This window comes from Heterocephalus glaber, unplaced genomic scaffold (assembly GCF_053883595.1).
Source record: "Heterocephalus glaber isolate CG9 unplaced genomic scaffold, H.glaber_assembly_v1.0 deba00001457, whole genome shotgun sequence".
Taxonomy (NCBI): Eukaryota; Metazoa; Chordata; class Mammalia; order Rodentia; family Bathyergidae; genus Heterocephalus; species Heterocephalus glaber.
Window position 1 is genome coordinate 46,711,732 of NW_028258305.1, and position 20,806 is coordinate 46,732,537.

The following is a 20,806-nucleotide window of genomic DNA, read 5'->3' on the forward strand; positions in this document are numbered from 1 at the left end:
CCCTAGAACAGACTTCCGTGTTTCTAAGACATACAGATGAAACACAACCCAGATCTTTGGCTTCACCTGACTGGACCACGTCCCCATTAACTGGATCTAAGGGCTTTGCTTGGGGTGTCCAAGTCACCCACTTATCTTCCTCTGGAAATGTGACAGGAACCTCCGTGCCTCCATCGGTCACCCGGCCTCCACAGACCCTCAACAAGCCATCATCCTAGGCTATTCTATTCGCTACAGGGGAAATGCGGTGCTGCCAACGAAGGATCTCACCTAGAATTTTCCCCTTGCTCCAGTTTCACAATTTTTCCCCAGTTAGACCACAGGAGCCACTTATAAATGTCATCATCATAGTCTTTTAATATTTTACATAAAAAACTGTATACACAGCTTATAGAACTTTTATGTAAACATCATAAGCTCACCACTTTGTCATTTGTCAGTTTATTTAAAAAATAAAAAAACAAGACAATTTAGTAGAAGTACCACTGGGCTGGGAGGGGAGGGGAAAGGAAACGGGTCGGTTTATTCTCTGTACAAAGATGCAGAGAAAATCTCACATAGCTGCAGACTGCCTTGTGGGTAAAAAGTTTTAAATATACTCCAATACTTGTCACCTTCCCTTACCCAAATGTGCACAACCTGCACAATAAAATCAGAAAACGGTGTTTTGCCACTGTTTTTTTCTTCAAGAAACCAAAGCAAAAATCAGTGGGTTTTTTCCCCTCTCCGTTTTAAAAGCCATGATTTTTTTTTAAAAAAGACATCAGAAGTAGATGGGGTTACAGCATACAAGTGGGGTCAGAATGCTACTGTCTTATGCAAATGACAAGTGCATTAAGTGTCAAACAATGAAACAGTTGTGCAAAAAATTCTTTCAACAACAAAAAAGTTTAGCCTTTAAATAAATCAAATAACAGTTTCTTGGACCGAACGATTTTCACTTGTAGGACAGGCACAAAGTTCGCTTATGGCAAAAACAACCCGGCAGCACCTGCAGGTGGCCAGCAGGTGAGGGGCTCCCGGGGGCTGGCTCGCAGGAGCCGCGCCCCTCAGCCCAGGGCAGTTGCAAGGTCTTCCCCAGGGGTCGGAGAGATGCCAAGTCCAGTTCATGCTTGGATGGGCGCCGGATCCAGCGTGGGCCGGAGCTGCTGCGGCGCTCTGGTCACTACGCTCGCCACCACCATTAACCACCATCTTCCCTCCGAAAATAAAATTATATCTATATTTGTAACACCCTCCCGTCCTCCCAGCCCTCCCTCCCGCAGTTCCCGAGGTCTATGTTACAGACAGGGGCAGCACGCGCTCGCGGGTTGCCGGCGCCCGCGTGCCCCTGGGACCAGAGGCGGAGGCGGGGTGGAAATGGGCGGGGGTCGGACACGCACACGCGGGCACACGCGGCCCCACTCGGGCCCGGCTCTTCAGAAAGGCCGCTCGCTCGGGCCTCCGCACTCCGCGAACGCCCGAGCCTTGGGGCGCAGCAGCGGGAGGGCGCCCGCCCGGAGGCCGGCGGCCTGGCTCATAGCACCTTGCAGCAGTTGATGCAGCCGTTCTGGGAACCGTAGCGCTTCTGCAGCGCGGCGCGCGTGGCCGTCTCGAAGACCTCGCGCACGCCCTCCTTGGTCTTGGCCGAGCACTCGAGGTAGTCGTAGGCCTGGATGCGCACGGCCATGGCGCGGCCGTCGTCCGTGCGCACCGGCTCCTGCTTCATGCGCGCCAGCTCGGTGCGGACGTGCTCGTCGCTGCGCAGGTCCTTCTTGTTGGCCACCAGGATGATGGGCACGTTGGGGCAGAAGTGCTTCACCTCGGGCACCCACTTCTCGGGGATGTTCTCCAGCGAGTCCGGGCTGTCCACCGAGAAGCACATGAGGATGACGTCGGTGTCCGGGTAGGACAGCGGCCGCAGGCGGTCGTAGTCCTCCTGGCCTGCCGTGTCCCACAGCGCCAGCTCCACCTGCTTGCCGTCCACCTCGATGTCGGCCACGTAGTTCTCGAAGACAGTGGGCACGTACACCTCGGGGAACTCGTCCTTGCTGAACACGATCAGCAGGCAGGTCTTGCCGCACGCGCCGTCGCCCACCACCACCAGCTTCTTGCGGATGGCCGCCATGGGTGGGCCGGACCGGCCAGTACCAGGGCCGCGCCGCGCTCGCTCGCTCGCTCGCTCGGCCGGCCGGGGGCGCTAGCTGCGCCCGGGGCCCACGGCGGCGCGCTGGGTCACTGCGCTCAGGCTGCCGCGGCGGGGGCGCGGGGGCATAGGGCGCGCCGGGCTGGGCCGCTCTCCGGCCGCGGGCGGCTTTGTGCGCGCGGCGGCTCGAGCTGTGGACTCGGCCTGGCTCGGGCCCGAGCGCTGGGGCTCTCGCGTGGAGGCGCCGGCGCAGACACCAGACTGCGGTGGCAGATGCGGCTGCGGCCCTAGCGCCCGCTATTTAAAGAGTCCGGCCACTTTCTTAATATAGCCGCCCAATGGGAAGCGAGCCGGCTGAGCTCATCTCTGCGGAGCTCAGCTCCGATTGGTCGCCCGCAGCAGCCGGAAGGCGGGGCCCCGCGAGCTTGATTGACGGCGCAGGCCGCGGGGCTGGGAGCGGCGGCCGCCCGGAGTCTGCGCGGGGCTCTGCCACCACCCAGGTCCCCGCCTGCGTCGCCACTCGGCGCCGTTGCCTGGAGCCCACGGGCCTGGGCGCCTCCCCAGGGCGTGGCCGGCCTGCGGGGGGGGGGGGGGGGGGGGCGGGGCGGTGCCCCGCTGGCTGGGGTTGTGCGTAAACAGCCACCCCCCGCACTTTCCTCTCCGGGCGGGGCGGAAGCGCCTCTTCTGCCTGCAGGCCGAGGCCTCCTGGGTTCCGGTCCCTACCCCGCTGCAGCTCCTCGTGGCAGTTCTGGGTTCGAACCCGTACAGTGGGGACGACTGTGAATGGGGCGGGTCTGGGCCTGGCCGCCCCTCCAAGGCTGCTGCTCGCCCTTGCTCGGCCCCGCCTGGGCCCCGGAGTGGGGAAGGGGCCGAGCTCGTGGGTTCTGCATCGCTTCTTCCACGCGGTGTGTAAGTCGGAATTGCCCGCGTAGCGTACCGAGGACCTGTGCAGACCCCACTGAGCAGACGGGCCCGGAACGTGCGGTGGGGGCGCTGGCGGGTGGACCCAGGTCCGGGGGGAGGGGGCGCACCCGCCTTCCGCTACACACCGTCCCTCCCGGAGCCTGCAGGAGGAGCCCCCCGCCTCTGGTCTGCCGGGACCTCAGGCGAGCCCCTCGCAGTGGACAAGGATGAGTAGGAGTGGGAAGGGGGGGCTCCCCTCCCCAGAAGGAGGAACAAAGCGGAAAGATGGAGAGTGGGGCCCACGGCGTGAACAGGGAATGGCTCGGTGGGGCTGCTGAAACTCAGGCTGGGCCCAGGAAGGGCATTAGAGCGCCAACTGCAGGGAGCTCCCTGCGGGGTAGAAGAAATGGGATATTTCGAAGAGAGACCCACGCGTCACGTGGTTACTGCCTCCTATCTCCGTGTCCCTTTCTAGACTGGGAGTTGCTGCAGGAGAGGCAGAATTTTGTCTCCTCTCAGCATCTTGAAGACCTAGCACAATACCTCCTAGCCTTTGCAAGAAATCGTTAGTCAGGTGTGTTGGCCCTTACTTGTAGCCCCAGGCTGGGGAGGCTGAGCCAGGAGGATCTCTTGAGCCCAGGAATTTGAGGTCCGCCTGGGAAACATAGCAAGACCCTGTCTCACAGTCAGTGTCTGCAGAGCTAACCCAAATGCTCAGCACTCACTTGGTGCTTTCCAGGGGCTTCTTTCCACAACTCCAGGTTCTGCTTTAACTCTCTCACCCACCAGACCCATGCACCCAGCCATGCCTGGCCTCGGGTAAATTAGTAAGTTAATTTAGAGGCCTTTGTGTGGTCAGGGAGGCCCTGGTGTGGCTGCCTGTGGAGCTGTCCTAGAGGGAGCCCCAAACCCAGAGGCCCCGGGCTGCCTCCCCAGGAGGCCCCGCTGCTTGTCTTGTTTCTTTTTCTCAGACCAAAGGAAAAGATCTGTCAGCAGCCAGATAGTTTTCTTTGGGTCATTGGTCTAGGCTTCAATCTGGAACTTTTTTTTTCAGTTTGCCTCCTAGAAAAATCTGATCGACACCTATTTTTCTTCCTTTAGTTGAAACTTGTTATGACTGTATTGTTAAAACTGCTTCCTTGGTCTTGATATAGCTTAAGAATCTTGGCTGCACCCTTAAGCTTCTAAAATTAAAGTTTCAAACAAAGCTCCATGGTGCACTTTTCCTGCAAGGCAGGGATAGAATTCAGTTCTCCAGTTCGTCTTAATAATTCATTGTATTAACACACAGATTCACTGTATGGCAGAGAACACAGTCACATCAGGGAGAGAAAATATCCTTCAAATAAAAGAGAGGAAATAAATCTGTTCGCAGTTGTCAACCTGATTGTTCTTTGTTTTTTGCTTTTTGCCCTGTTTCCTGTGAATCACTCCTCACTCCTCAAAGACCAGAAATTGAAATTTTCACTAGATTTTAGTGCCACCTTGTGGCAATCTTTATGGAAGTTTCTTTTCTTTAAAAAATTATTTTTTAAAGGTGCCTTTCTTTACTTTAAAAAATATTTTTTTAAAGAAAACTTTTAAAACAAATGCTTAGTTTTGGGGGGTTTTTGTGTTTTTGTTTTTTTTGTTTTGGGGAACCAGGAATCAAACTCAGGACCTTGCACTTCCCAGACGGCGCCACTGAGCTGCATCCCAGCCCTAAAATGCTTTGTGATTATTTTACAATCTTGCACGGATGTGAAATTCTAAAGACAAGTAGATCCTCTAGAAATACATACATATGCTTCAGCTCACCAATTTACAAGCCAGTGGGCTGTGTTTCCCCCTAATTATAATGTTCACAATGTAAAACAACTCTAACCCCCCAAATCATCTGATTTTCCCAAGTTTAGAAAGCCATTGTTGGAGACTGATTAGTTAGAAGTAACAATGAGCTTACCAGTAAGAATTTACTGAGAGGGGCCGAGGATGTAGTTCAGTGGTGCCATGCCTGCCTAACAAGCACAAGGTCCTGAGTTCAACTCCTGGTACAGAAAGACTACTGAGAACCAACAGTGCATTCGAGTCATTCCTCAGAGCCATTGGATCTTTGATTTTTTTCTGATTTAAACAGTAGCTAAAATCTCTAAGAAAAATGTAGGACTTCCATCTCTGCAGTGAGCTTTAAAAACCGGAAAGTCCTTCTAGAACTAGCCATACTATTCCATGTGGAGGAGCTGAGGCAGCCCTGTGTGACCCACCTGGAGCCGTAAGTTACACAGCTGCGTCCCCTGCTTTCTGGGGTCTCCAGCGAAGAGCAAGCAGGTGAAAGAGCTTTCTCAGACCCAGAGATTGGAACCTGTCGTGGCCTGGGCCGAGAAGGCAGAGCTCCCAGGAGAGCACAGGGCTGGGTTGCTACACTTAGGACATGGACGAGACTTTGTCCCTGCCTCTGTCCTGCCGAGGTCCCGCCGGGAGCAGTGTGCAGCAAGGGCTCCTGCTATCCCCACAGCTGGAGGTCATCACAGCAGCACTAATCACGCCAGGCCAAGAGTGCTGGGAATGCCACTAGTGCCACTGAGGAACTCAGCTCTTAGTGTTATTTGATTTTAATTAATTTAAAAAGCTGATACTCAATTCAGTTATTGGCAAACATGAGTGTATTTACAACAGCTTGGGTAGGTGAATCTACCTTTTTTTCAGCTGGAAATTTTGAAATCTAAATATTTTTAAATGAAAATTTAGCAACCACGTAGAGATATGCTGTGACCATAAAATAAACATCAGAGTTTGAATGGAAAACATTCAAAATGCTTCACTGACAGTTTTCATATTAATTACAAGTCAAAATGGTAAGATTCTAAAATAGTAAATATCTTCATAAATACATAGATTTATTGTTATATATATTTGGATATTGTATGCAAATCATTTTCACCTTTTTTAGACTGTTTGTTTTTGAGACAGGGTCTTGCTATGTAGTTCAGGCTGGTCTTGAACTCACTATGTATCCCAGATTGGCCTCGAACTCACAGTGATCCTCCAGCCTCAGCCTCCTGAGTACTGAGATTACAGGTGTGTGCCACGATGCCTGGCACCTTTTTCCACTTCTAATGTTACAGAAAATGTCAAAGCACACCCGAGGTTTTTGTTATACGTTTATTGGTCAGTACTGCATCTTACTGGAGACCCCGGCAGTAGATTGCAGTCTCCTGCCCAGCATACGATGCAGGTTGAAGAAAGACTCAAAGACAGAATTAAAGCAGAGTGGGGAGCCAAGATGGCCAAGGCTGAGCAACCCGCAAAGGCTCCGGTTAGTCCAACCCACTGATTTTATCGGTAATCAGATTGGGGTAAAGGGGAGCTATGCATGAGGATGTGCAGCTCCACAGTTGCTATGGATACTATGCAGGCAAAGCTTGTAAAGGAAAAGACAAAGCATTCTCAAATTAGGAACAGGACAGACAAAATACAGCGTTGCAATTAGAACCTTGTCCTTGTAGGTTAGAAGGTTTTAGTCGTGGGAGTGGACTTTGGGTGGAAGCTACTCCAGCCTCTCCTCCTGTGTTATCTCATCTTGAGCCCCAGAGCTTCATGGGCCATTACTCTGGTCTCTGCTGTGGCATTAGCGGGAGGCTCATGCTAACTTACGTGCTACCATGGTGCTTATGCGGTGCTTCTGTGAGTCACATAAGCTTTAATCAGATTTGCTTCTTAAAATGAGCCAACTGCAGAGTCACCTCTTTACAGCCTGCACTGCTTACTCCCTGCTTTGGGCAGAATCAATAAGATGGTTCCCCACAATGTCTGGAAGTTCGGCTGGCTCCCCGGCTGGTCCTCCAGACAGTCCCCCAGGAGAGTCGTCCCTTGGGGAAGGCCTCTAGAATCTGCTCATCCTCCTGCCTCTGCCTGTGGGCAGATTATTTATCCTAAACTCACTGCTGGACTTCACGGGGCTCAGACTCCTGGGAACTGCGTCTGTGGCAGTGCAGATTCTGCCCTCTGGGCCGCCCAGCTCCAAGTCCTCCTCTCTTCCGCTCCAGCCACTCCTCCTGGTCCAACTCCTGTCCCCAACACCTGGCCTTGTGTTCCTGGACAATAGAGGCCACTTGGACCTTTGTGCGTCTTGATCTGTTTTCCTTTCCAAAAAAGAGAGTCAAAATCTAGGTCTCTGTCCCATTTCCGTGGCAGTGGTGGATGTGGATTTTTCTCAGAAGGTAACACAGGAGCCTCAGGCCTCTCAATCCAATTCAGTGACACCAACTGAGGGGATAGGGAAGGGAAACAAAGGCACAAATGACTGAGTGAGGCACGGGGCAACATGTAAGCACACGCGTGCCCTGCTGTGTACGTGATGCTATGAACTTGGAAACCAAGGGTGGACACTACTGCACACGGAGGTGGCATTGCACAGGATCTTCAATAACAAGGAGAACTTTTCCAGAAGAAAGAGTGGCCCATTTGCACCCTCTGCAACATTCCTTGTGTGGATTAAGGTTCCAGCAGAGCCACTCAGTAGGAAAAAGGAAATGGTGATAGGCAGAAGTAGAAAATGCATGAAGCTCCACACATGAGATTCGCCAGGTGACAGTGGGATGTGACCCTTGTCTTGCCCTGAGGAATGGGAGGGCAGAAAGGAAGGAGGAAGGCCTCGAGAACTTACTGTTATGTAAGGGCAGCCATTACAAGATCCGCCCCAGCAACACTTGCTGGATCTGTGGCACGTGCTGAAATCACACACGCTTCTGTTAACCAAACCCACAGCAAGGTGCTGCGTAGGAGCAGAGAGCAGAGGGGAGAGAGCCTCATGCCGGAAGGCAGGGGAGCCGCTTTTTAGCCTTTCTGCTTCCTAGGTCTCAGTTTCCCCATTTGTAAGATGAGAGGCACAGCTCAGGGGTCACAGGCTCCTGCGGTAACTGCATGAGACATTAGGTAGTGGTAGCGACTGCAGGCGGGGAGAGAGCACACCCTCACCATGGGGCTATCGGAGTCCAGAACTGAAAAATACGCAGCTGTACTGCTCAGAAACTGCACAGGCAGGCAGGGGGGCTTGGCCCACAGAACCAGTGTGTGGCCTCTGAGCTGGGTGAATTTCATTTAAATGAACTACAGGAGGGTTCACCTGTTGAAAATAATAGTCGGTCTTTCTGTTAAATGGGAAAAATGTTTTATAAAACAGAAAAATCCTTTTTACTTAGTTTTACTATTCAAGACGTTGTCTTATTTGAGTTGCTTAAGTTGGGATTCAAAGGCTGGAGCCCCAGGACGGCGGTCGGTCGGTCAGTCGGTCGGTCAGTCGGTCGGTCAGGAGGAGTAGGTTTTCTCTCCGCGAGAGGCGGAGCATAGCGCCCGTGGCCTGCCCAGAGAACGTGGAGGGTTTTCTCTTCCCTTTTTAGTCTTGAGAGGAAACGAGCTAGTCAGAGTATTTCTACAGAGACAGTTCACGTCTTGTGTTCTCTTACGATGTCAGGATTTCACAATGGGGAGGAGTCGGGCTCACAATGGATTTCCACACCCCAGTGCGTGATGACCGCTCCAGTCGTGTCTGTGCTGTTTACACAGGGAACCACTGCTCAGAGCGAGGAGGAGTCGCGGGCAGTTCTGCAGAGTAAGCGCATGCTGAGGCCGGGAAACCTCTCCTCCTAAGGACCCGGTCAAAAAGGAGACTGAAAATGGAGCTGCTTCATGGGCGGGCGGCCGAGGGCCTGAGTTCTGCCGGTTTCACTGCAGTGTGTGCACAAGAAGCCGCTGCACGGTAGCTTGGAAATCTCAGTGCTCACCTAGAGCGTGGGCTCCTTCACTCACTCGGTCCTTCACATTCCTTCCATTGGTGCTTGGGCCCTTTGCATCTGCCAGGGACTCCCCGAGGCCCTCATGGGCCGCTGTGGAGAACTCAGGAATGTAACAGACAGCGCCTCACGGCCGTGGAGCTTTTTCTTTAGATGGTACTTGGGACAGGACCCAGGGCCTTGACACTGACCTACACCCTCGGCCTTTTGTATTTTGAGACAGGGCTCCCTAAGCTCCCCAGGAGGGACTCAAACTTGGGTCCTCCTACTTCAGCCTCCTGAGTGCAGGATCACAGGTGTGTGTCCCCACGCCCAGCGGGACTTCTTAAGTCTAAACGACGAAGGGGCAGGCCTTGAACCCAGCAGTGATGGTGACTGCTGCTTTCCTTCCATCACTCATCTATCTGCACATGCACGCTGGGCCAGGAGTGACACCCAGCCTGGTGTCAGTGGTGTCACCAGACAGCACAGTGGGACGAGTTCAGTCTCGTGTGGTGAGCGCTGTGGTGGCTGAGCCCAGGCTGGGCCTGCAGGGCCCGAGAAAGTATGAACCAAATGGTGCGTTGCACTTTGTGGCCCACTGAACTACACCCTGAGGGCTCGTCTCCCAGTACAGCCTCCTGCTCAGCGGACATCAACACGAATGATGCATACTCGTAAGCACTTACACAGCGGGACTTGCCCTTCTGGGATAGTTTTGCCTGGAACCCAGCTGCCATGCCTTCTGGAAAATCAACCAGACGTGTGGAGAAGCCGATCTGTACTGTTTAGAAGAAAGCTGCGCTTGGCTGTTAGCCTGGCTGAGCTCATGCCCTGGGCTGCCTGCCACCTTGTGGGTGGGGCCATCAGATCCTCCACCCTCACGCCGTGGCCAACCCATGGGAGGGAGAACTGTCTGACACAAGAACCTGCAGAATGATGAAAGGCAGTAAACTGCTCCTGACTCAAGTCACTGTTTGGGGTGGCTGTCCCCCAGAACTGGTGACTACAGCCAGCTGAGTCTTGATGGTTGCCTGGGACTCAGCTAAGGGAAGAGTAAAGAAGAAGGGCACTTGGATGTGGAGGCACAAGGTGGCACCGCATACTCGGGTACTTGGTAGCTAGGTACAGGGGCCGTGTGGGATGCAAGGTGGGCAGAAGCAACTCCTAGGACTGAGAGGCTGCCAGGTCTGGATCAGAGCATCCTGAGGTGTCGAGAGCTTGCAAGACTGCTCTGAATTTTAATGAGCCTCTAAGAGGACGGTTAGGACTGAATAGGTGTGATTTATCACAGCAAAAACTCCAACGCGGGCTCATTAAAAGGGAAAGATGCATGGGGCAAGGCCTGGAGGGAAGCAGGTGCAAGAGAAATCCCCAGGGAGAGTCCTCTCCCCTCGGCACCGAAGGACACGGTTCCCCAGCAGGGAGCTGCAGAAGCACACCTGAGACAGTGCCTCAGACTCTGCCCACGAGTCTCACTTGGGATGGGCAGCCTCCCGTATGCACGCAGCTAAGCTGCAGTGTGCAGATGCTTGGTCAAACGCCAATCTAGATGCTGCCATAGGGTTTTAAAGATGCGATTGCTTAGATTAGTAGGGCCTGGAGTAAAGCTGATCACCCCCGACAATGTGGCTGGGCCTTGTCTAATCAGTTGAAGGCCTGAAGAGCAAAGATTGAAGTTCTCCTAAAAAGCAGAGGGGATTCTTCTCAAGACTACAACACAGAACCCCTGCCTGCTGCCTTGCAGAATTTGAGCTCAAAGCTGCATCATCAATTCTGACTTTCCAGACTGCCAGTCTGCCCTCTGGATTTTAACCTTGCTAGCCATGGAAAATAAATATCGCATTACATACACGTACCAACTTCCACAGGAATGTAAGCATTATGTACTACACGCATGCACTAATAAATTAGAAATAAAAATAAACTTCATTTGTCTCTCTCCATATATATATATACATATATATGTGTGTGTATATATATATATATAGATATATAGATATATAGATATATCTATATATCTCCTATGTAGCCGAATACATATGTATATATATGGTTCTGCTTCCCTGGAGAACCCTAATTCAAGACTGATCACCCCCTCTGCCTAGTGTGGACCCACATTCCGGACTCCTAGAAAGAAGGAAAGCACATGTTCAGCCTTAACCATGCTGTTTGTCCAGTGAGCCCCTGCTGTGGTTTGGGCCTAGATGTCCCCCCAAAGCCTCATGTGGCCAGAGGTATTGAATCTGGAGTGTGTGATGCTGGGGTTAAGGGCATGTGATTACTAAACTGGTGCACATGAGTGATTGGTTTGGCATCGCCCTGATCCCAATAGTCTGAAAAGATAAAGGGGCAGAAAGATGCTGTTAAACTCGCTTGTTGCTTTCCTGCTTCCATCCATCCCCATGAACTGTTGCCCTTCAGTCCTGCCTTGGAGCCAGCTGACTATGGACTGAAACCTCTATGAACTGTGAGTCAAATAAATCTTTCCACTTTAACTTTGGGTGTCAGGTATTTTGTCTCAGCAATGAGAGAAAAGTAACTAACACACCCTCTTACCAGTTTATGGTGAGAACTACCCAAATCTAAGCTCCTTGTCAGCCAGCCTTTCTGCAAACAAGCAGCAAGCCTTGCTCTGCTAACTGTAGAGAAGGTGAGTGGTTTAAATTGGGGGCGAGGAGGGGCTCGATGATTTTTAAATGTAAATACATTGTGTTACAGGACGTTCTGAGGAGGGGGTGGCATGCCATGTTCTGTTTCCTAAGGCCATGAAGAGGGGCAGCTCAGAGAGGACAGAGGCAGGGAAGCAGCCATCAGAGGAGGAGGCCCTTCCGGCCACCCAGACAGCCAGGATGGAGAGGAGGGGCTGGGTTTGGGGAGGCCACAGGACTGGGGAGGTATGTCCCCTTCATGGGCTGTCACCTCCTCTTCCACTCAGGGAGCCAAGGAGAAAGGCCTTGTGCAGCTGGGGTCACCAGGGGCACTGTCCCGGCCCCACAGAACACCGCACCTGCCAGACCCAGCGAGGCCTCTGTGTGTGTGCATGCGTGTGCTGTGTGTTGGGGCCATTTTACACCTCAAGCCTCTCTCCTCCTCGGTTACCAGGTGGGCAGTGAGGCACCTGTGTGTCTGAGAGAGGAGGGCAGACTGGGTCCATCCATCTAGGGCAGTGGTGGCGAACCCATGGCACCCGAGCTGCAGCGGGCTGTTTGTGCCATCAAAAGCTCTAAAAGGTTCGCCATCACGGATTTGCAGGTTAAGTCAACTGTCCAGAGATCCGATGCCCCCACAGGGCCGGGCCTTCCTGCGCTCTTCCTTCTGGCCAGAGTCCACATAGGTTTACTCTCTCCTGGAGCCCGATGACTCTGAGATGCACTTAAAGCTGGAAGGGCTGCTGGCGGCCTCAGGCTTCTACTACTCAAAGTGTGGTCTGTGGACCAGCAGCACCGAGGTCTGGAGGTCCTGGCTGCCAGCCGTTGACCATCCTGGGACCCCCCTGTGGCCATTCCCATGTCCTGAAAGGATCTGCTGAGCCCGTTCCAGCCCTCCAGGGCTGTCTCACCCTTGCCCCTCAGACTGCTGGTTTTGCAGGACAATCAGGTGGCTGCAGGATGAGGCCCCTCTGCCACAGTGCTGCCACCACATTCATGCAGACGGAGTGGGCGCTGAACTGCTTAAGAAGCCCCATCTGAGGCTGGGGACTTAGCCCAGTGGTTCCGCCACCTGCCTCGCAACCACAAGGACTCGAGTTCGATCCCTGGTACCCAAAAAAAGAACACCCATCTGGAGCAGCGAGAAAGAACCCCCAGCTTCCTGGCCAGCAAACGAGGGCTCATCCAGCAAGCAAGGCCCAGGGTGTGCGGCCCAGAGTCCTTGCCCTCTCCAGCTACAGTGCCGTCCCTGGTCACAAGCACAAGACAAATGGCAGCTCCGCCCAAATGGCAAGGCTCCACCACCTCTTGTTCATAACTGGATTTAGAACTTCCTATTAAACTTCTGGCTGATGTTCTCAGAATTCAGAGTGAATTACATACCCAGGAATAATAATACAATATACAATATTAGATGTCAAACAAATAACACTGAAACACTATTGCTACTCCTAGTGATGATGATTCCGCAACAGGAATAATCACTGATGGGGAGGGCGGTTGATTTTGTACTGGTTCAGTATCTTGCCAAACCTCCCAACAATCCCAAGCCTGGTACTATGGACAGGAGCAAGGTACCCTTTCTCCAGTAGCCACATGCCTTCCAGAAAGATGCTTGTTTTTCTGCTGGGCCAAAAGCCCTTTGTTGCGATCAGGGGAGATGAGGACTCAAAGGGCTGAAAGACTCAATTGGTGCACATTTTCAAGGTGCCTAGAGCTTTTTGCAGAAGAAAGAAAGCTCCAGAAGGTCCAGAGAAAGGTCCGAAGAGAAGTGGAGAGGAGAGAGGATGCAGCAGCCAGCATAGAGATGTAGAAGAGAGAAAGGAGGGATTTGCCGGGAGGCTTCCTAGAGGACAGGCCTCTGCTCTGGGGTGAAGAAGATGTTTAGGGGAGTTTGGCTGTGTTTCTCTGAACTCCCCTTTGCCATCTCTTCAGAAAAGACCCGTATGTACATAGTTAGGTTTCTTCTCAAGACTTTTTGGGGGGCGGAGGGCTGTACTTGAGTGTCTTCTGGATGCACACAGAACTGGGCATGGTAGTATTGTCTGTACGCCTGCAGTCCCAGCACCCTGGGAGGCTGCAGAAGGAGGGTTGCAAGTCTGAGCCCAGCCTGGCAACTTAGAGACCTACCTCCTGGGCCTTCCTGCCCAGCAATCCTCTTTTGGTCTGCCTCAAAATAAAAATAAAATAAAATAAGTAAGTGTTGGGGATGCAGCTCAAGGTGAAGACTCTACATTCAATCCATAGTACTGAAAAGCAAAAATAAAAAAACTAGCTTCAAGCAAAGCACCCCAGATTTATTTGTCTTATGCTGTCATCCCCAAAATTTAGAGATAAGGAAGGAAGCAGAATTAGAGAATTTAAATAATTTGCTAAAACCTTTTATAAATAGGAAGAGGGTTTATGGGTGGACAGGAGGGTGGGGAGGAAAAGGGGAAGTGAGAAGAAGTAAAATATGATACTATGTGTCCCAGGTGCCCATGATGAATATTTTCACTATGTATCACAAACATGTGGTAATAATATACATATATATGATATATAGGATAGCATAGCCAATAAATATTAAAACTACCTTCCCATGAGCTACCTGTGCTGGCAGACAGCAACTAGGTACCAAGGGACTGGTTCAGATGAGCATTAAAAACATGAAAACTTGTTCTTATTACAATCCGGTGCTATTTCCAGACTCTTCCGTGCAGAAGGTCTCCTCACAGTCCTCTTGCAGAAGTGAGTCCAGAGTTCTTGGGCAGTGGATACCACTTGGTTCACTGCTATGAAGTATGTTCTCCGTGCTGCCCCTCATCCTCCTCTCCCGCCTTGGGGAGCCATCCACTCCCTCCCAGGCAGAGCTCGGTGGCTCTCCAGCCAGATGATGTCGGAGGGCTTCATCCAGGGTTGGATGCCCCTGAAAGTCAGCACTGTGGTGGCTGAGGAGAGACCTTGGGCACGGTGTGTGTGAGCTGTCCTGCCGACACCATTCACTCTCCGAGCATGGTTCACTGAGGCACACTGGGAATGCAGCCTCCTTAAGGTAGCCCTCTTTCTCCTTGACAATGCACCCTGATTGAAAAGCTGTGTTGCTACAAAATAAAACTAAGCATAGTGACACAAGGCAATGTTAAAGAGGCTGGACCATAGACAGACTACCTGGCCAAAAATGGGAACGTTTATATTTTTCATCCTATAGCAATTCCAAAGTGTAAGAAACATAAGAGTAATATCTGCCACCTATCTTTGCCAATCAAATCACAGAGGCATGTATGAACTCCTCTGTGCCTCTCTCATCCTGTCCCCAGCCTCGCTCCTCTGAATGTGCTGATACTTCTTGGACATACATTTACGCATTCACTGCATATGCTTAGAAGAATACCTGGCTGTTCTGCATGTTTTGAACTGCTACATGAATAGTATTACACTGTATATAACTTCTGCAACTTGCTATTTTTGCAATGATCCATTATTCTGAGATCTAGTTAAATTAACACATGTAGCTCTTGTTACTTCATTGTACCTATATACTATTCCATTTTGTAAAGTCTTACCCTTGTCTTCTTGTTAAGCATCTGAGTTTTCGCAAGTTTTGCTTTGGTTTTGGTTTTGATACAATGCTTCGATTGAGGCAGGAGACTGGGGCATGGCCAGCGGGCTGGACAATTGGATGCGACCTTTCAGTCACGGAGAGCTGTCCAGTCGCAGCCAGGATGCATGAAACAGCAGCTTTGGAGCCCTGTGTGGGACGGCCAGAATCTGACGTCAAAAAAAAAGATAAAAGCCAGTGGCCACTGATCTTGTGGCCACTGTCTTCTCATTTTTGCCTTGGCCTGCTCTGCCTGCAGAGTGTATCTTCTTTTCTTCAGAGGATTTCTTCTTGAGCACTCCTTTTTGCACTTCTTTTTCTTATTCTTTTCCCTTCAAGAAATGTTAAACTTTTATGTTCATAGGTTGTCCCATCCAGTCCTTTGAACAGGATAACAAGAGCCTGGAAAGGACCACTGGACACCTCACTGTCTGGTAACACAACAACCAACACTACACTTGGGTAGATGTAGCTTGGGGGATGTAGCTCAGTGGTTCTGCCACCTTCCTCGCAAGTGCAAGGACCCAAGGATCCCTGGTACCAAAAAGAAAAATCCAAAAACAACTGGGTACGACAGTATGTGTACCCATCAAGGAGCTTCTGTAACTGTGTCATAGGAAGGAGCTCTCTAAAGAACAAAAATCCTGGGTTGCATTTTGAGTTTGGAAATGGCAGCCAGCATAGCTGTGTGAGGTGAATACAGCAATGCCTCTAGTTGCACTTTGGGAGCCTCATGTCTTGGGGGAGCAGATGTGGCCACCTTCCGGATTCCGTCAGTCACACATATAGCTCTTGCTGTGACTTGTGACCCTGTCCTCTTTGTATCTACAAGTGGAAACAGCCATAAGCAGGAGGATCTGAGTCACCATGAGCATGACCGTGAGGGGTCAGGGAGAAAGGACTGACTGTTTAGAGGGGGAAATGGGTTCATCCTGTGGAAGTCGGGAAGACTGATGTTCCCTCAGCCTTTTCTGGGTAACAAGCACTCAGACTGCTCTTCTCCTTGTTCCGTGAACTTCTCTGTTGGTCTCTCCTGGGCTCCTGGGCTCTCTTGTGTGATTAGTTTCGGCTGGAGGACTGCTGAGCAGGAAGGCCCTGGAGGTCTCACACCCATGTCTGGAAGCCAGTGCTGGCTTCATGTGGCCTTTGCCCTGCAGAGGCCAATCCAGCTGACTTACCCAGCGCTCCTGTGTACCCAGAGTGGAAGAGATGCCAAGGGGCTCTTGAGCACAGATCTCAAATAGCATCACTCCCACTAAACTTCTTTCCTTCCTCTTTCTCTCTTTCTCTCTTTCTCTCTTTTTTTGTACCAGGGATCGAACTCAGGACCTTGCACCTGCAGCACAGGTGCCGGAACCACTGAGCTAAATCCCCGGCCCTCTTTCTCTCCTCTCTCTCTCTCTCTCTCTCTCTCTCCCTCTCGCCCCCTCTCTGGCAGGTTCTCCGTAAGTTGTTGGGGTTAGGCTCAAACTTGCAATCCTCACCCTGGGGGATTACAGGCATGTGCCACTGTATCTGTCCACCACAGAGCCCCAGTTCTGTTGGCCCAGGCAGGTCACAAGGTCAGCTCGGTTGAGGAGGAGATAACTGAACACTCTTTCTTGTTGGAAGGAGAATCAAAAACCAGTCACAAAGAAGCATGGAATGAATAGCTTTGGCCACTTTTGAAAACAATTTCCCATGATGCAGCAGTTCAGGCAATGATGGAACTTCATCGAGATTTCAGCTGGAGTCATCTGTGCAATTTCCAAGGTTAATAGGGCAGGATAATAATATGTGCTCTACCAGCCTGGCTTTCCTAGCTAGAAATGGAGCCAGCCAACTATGGGCTACAACTTCCACAAACTGTGAGCTAAAACAAACCCTTCTCTTTAACTTGTGGGTGTTGGGTATTTTGTCCCAGCAACAAGAAAGTAACTAAGAGAGCTGTTTATGCCAGAGAAGAAGAGATGCATGCACAGAGGAAGTCCTGGGGGGCTGTGACTTGGGTTGGGGATCAAGGGAAACGCTGTAAGGAAGACATGCAAGCCAACTTCTGAGGAACAAGTTGGCATTACCCAAGCTAAAGGAATGGAGAAGGCAGTAAAATGGACTATTTTAGGTGGGCGAACAGCAGCATGAACTGAGGTCCTAGAAAAGAAAGCCTTACATGTTTAAGGAGTAAGAAGCAACAGAAGCGTGAGAAGAATTGGCCAGATGAGACCAGGGAACGAACGGGCCAAGGCCAGATCATGCAAGGCAGTGTCAGCCACAGGTGAGATTCTGTTCCATTCCAAGAGCAATACCTCTGTGTGGGACTGAAGTACGACCCCGCAAAACTCGGAAGTTGAAGCCCTAGCTGCCAAGGTGACTGTATTTGGAGACAGGCCCTTAGGGAGATAATTAAGGCTAAATGAGACCTAGGGTGGGGCCCTAGACTGGTGTTGTTAAGAAAGAGGAAGCGATACCAGGAAACAGGCACTCGCAGAGGAAGGCCCCTGAGAGGACCCCGAGAGAGAGTGGGCGGCTGCAAGCCAGGAAGAGAGGCCTCGCCAGAACCAACACTGACGGCTCCAGGGCTGGCAGAATCAGTTTCTGTTGTTTAAGCCCTTCCATCAGTACATTCTGTCAGCAGCTCTAGGAGACTCCCGCCGCATGAGACTTGTCTCCTAAACAATCATTCTGGCTTTCGTGTGGGAGGTGAGCCAGAGAACAAAACTTGAGGCAGAGAGGTGGGCTGGCGGGGTGGCCGGCAGGCTGATGGCTGTGGGGGCGGGGAGCGTGGACAGAGTGAAGGCTGGAGGGCTGAGTGCTGGCAGGGAGATGAATGGGGTAAACAGAGACGGGACGCAAAGGCCGCCAGAGAGCAGGCTCGATAACAAGGCAGGTCCTGTTCAAGGCAGCACGAGGAGGAGTAGGTCCAAAGCCTCCGAGCCCACATCAGGAGGCTGGGGCAGGAGGATCACTGGGAGCTCGAGGCCAGCTTGAACTAGAGAGTGAGACCCAGTCTCAAAAAGGAACAAAAACTCAAACAACACAATCCACGGGTGCTTTGCGGAGGTGAGCGATCAGGTGAAAGCAATGTACAAACGGGAGAATGAGTGGCTGGAAGCCACTTTCCCCACACTCTGGATCGCCGTGGCCTATGGGGGCTGCACCACAGCTGCCGTCCACTCCGCTGGGCCCACAAGCGGGTCGACCCCTTCCTCCCCAGGCGGGGCTGCTCCCGATCCCCGCACCCTCGGGTACGGACGGAGGGTGGTGGTGCCATGGCTTCTTGCGTGTGTCTTCTGGTGCTGCTCCACGCGGTCCCGGATGTCCCTCGAGCCACGATTAGCCCAGGCTAGCCTCTTGCTGTGGGCAGCTGCTGGCCTGCTCAGCTTATAACTTGGTGGTTCCAACAGGACTGAGTCCGTGCAAGCAGTTCCAGCTGCTTGGTCACCTGACGTCCCACGCGCAGACATGCTGTTTGTTCTAGGCCCAGACACAGGCCTGAAGTTGTTTTCTAGAAGGCAGTCCGTTCTCCACTGCAGAGAACACGGCCCGCTGCAGAAGGCCAGGGCTCTGCGCTGATGTCTTCCTGCTGACTGGACCCCACTCTGCACACACGCCCTGCCCACCATGGACACCTCCACCACAGGGCTAGGGGTCTCACGGCCCCGAAGCAGAGGTCGGTGCAGCTGCAGCAGGACCTGCTGTCGAGCACTTTCACGTCGTCCACCCTGTGGCTGGCACAGCTCAGCCAGCCTTCCCGCCCCCGAAAAGGCACGGTTCCCAGTGTCAGGGGCCACGGAAGAGTGCAGGCAGGTGACCCCTCCACCTGTTTGGAGCCTTTGGAAGCTTGCTGAAGCCTCTTTTTTTCCACCCTTACAATTGCCCTGTAAATCAGGCTCATCTCCTTGTCTTGCAGGTGAGAAGCTGAGGCCCAGAAAGGTGTAGGATAGAATACAAGGAGCCTCAGACTGGGTGATAGGAACTTTCAGAAACAGTGAGTGGCACGGAGCGGAGCAGTGTGGTTTTGAGTGCCCCAGCCCCCGCTGAGCCATGGAACAGCGTTCCAGGCTCCCAAGGCTGCCTGCATAAGCCTAACCCCAGGCACAGAGGCGCAGGGTGGCCAGGGAGCCTGGAGACTGTGTCCACCTCATCTGCCTCTGCACCCACACTCACTCTCACTATACAGAAAAGCACATGTTTTCCACTCACTCACAGCTGCATCACATCAAGTTGGGTGCTCAGTGAAACTTAAAAACCCAGTAAAAGATGAAGGAACTCGGTTAAGGGCTTCAGGCTTCCTCTCCCACCTGTGGCATTCATTGCTAGAGCAGCAGAACTCAACCCCTAGCAAGCAGGAGAGTCACCTGCAGGGTTTGTTCAGATGCAGAGTGCTGGGCCCTACCCTAGAGCTTCCGGTCCAGTAGGTCTGAGGAGGCCCCAAGCAAATGCATTTGCCATAAGGCCCGAGGAACTGTATTAGTCAGCGTTCTCTGGAGAAGCAGAGCAGGAGGGTGTGTGTGTGTGTGTGTGTGTGTGTGTGTGCGCGCGCATCCTAAGGAAGTGACTCACACTATCCTGAGGCTGATGCGATCCAAGATCTGGAGTCATTGACCCAGAGACACAGGAAAGCTGCTGGTTTCTTTTAATCCAGAAGCCGCAGGCTCGAGGCCCAGGAAGAGGCAGTGCTGCAGTCCAAGTCTGAGGGCAGAGAAAAGACAGATGTTATGGCTCAAAAACAGCCAGACAGCAGAGGGTCAGCTTTGGCCTTGGGGCCACCCACAATGGAAAACCATCTGCTTCGCTCAGCCTGCAGATTCAGATCTTGATCGTACCCTGGCCACAAACCTGGGAGCCCTGTGCCCAGGCTGGCTGACAGTGTTAAGCCCACAGGCCCTGCCGCGCCGGGGGCGAGCAGACTAGGGTCCCGCTGCAGTGTCTGCGCTTGCCTCTGCTGGGCCACATCCTCACCCTCCACCATCTACGACAGAAAGGGGCTGTGCGGTGGCCACATTCAGTGGCCGGCAGGTCGTGGGGTGCAGCGAGCTTGGCTGAGTGGTGGGAATCCTGCACTGGTGGGCATGGGGTCACATTGGCCACCTCACCTCCCTGGACCTAAGCCCCTGCAGGACTCACGGTAAAATACAGGACACGCTGACACTAGAAATCATCTGTCATTTGTCTGGAATCCAAAGTTAACTGAGCATCCTCTCATTTTTGATTGAGTGTATGTATGTGTATGTGTGTATGTGTGTGTGTGTGTGTGTGTGCATGTGTGTATGTGTGTGTGTGTTTGTATGCTGGCACCTTTTTTGGGAAATGTAACATCTCTGAACTTACAGTCATAGGATCAGACAGGCTGTACCCAAAGGGCAGGCCATGTGACTACTAATTAATAATTCTTAAATAGCTAGACTAATTACTGAACATCATCTGCCGATTCAGGGAAACCTCCATCCAAATTCCAACGACATGCTTCACAGGGCCAGAAAAGACAGTCCTAAAATGATGTGGAAGAATAAACAGCCAAAGCAATGCTGAGCAAAATGAACAATGCTGGAGGCATCATGATGCCGAATTTCAAAACACACTACTAAGACATAGTAATTGTCATAAAAACAGACAGCAGAGCAGCGGAGCAGAGAGAGGACACAGGGAGAAGCTCGTGCGGCTGTGACCATCTGATGCTCAGCAGAGAGGATGGAGCACGCACTGGCGGGAAGACAGACCGGGCGGGGAAGCGGGATATCCACATGCAGAAGCTGGAGACTGGATACCTGGCTCTCACTGTAGAGAGATCAATGGGAAACAGGTCAGAGAACCAAGA

At 52.2% G+C, this 20,806-nt stretch overlaps 1 protein-coding gene across 1 annotated transcript; it reads right to left on the reverse strand.

Moving 5' to 3' along the window:
* Positions 1-330: 330 nt before the first annotated feature.
* Positions 331-2,404, reverse strand: Rhob (ras homolog family member B). Its single transcript, XM_004839061.3, has one exon. The coding sequence runs from the start codon at positions 2,105-2,107 to the stop codon at positions 1,517-1,519; it is 591 nt and encodes a 196-aa protein (XP_004839118.1). The 5' UTR covers positions 2,108-2,404; the 3' UTR covers positions 331-1,516.
* Positions 2,405-20,806: the final 18,402 nt, after the last annotated feature.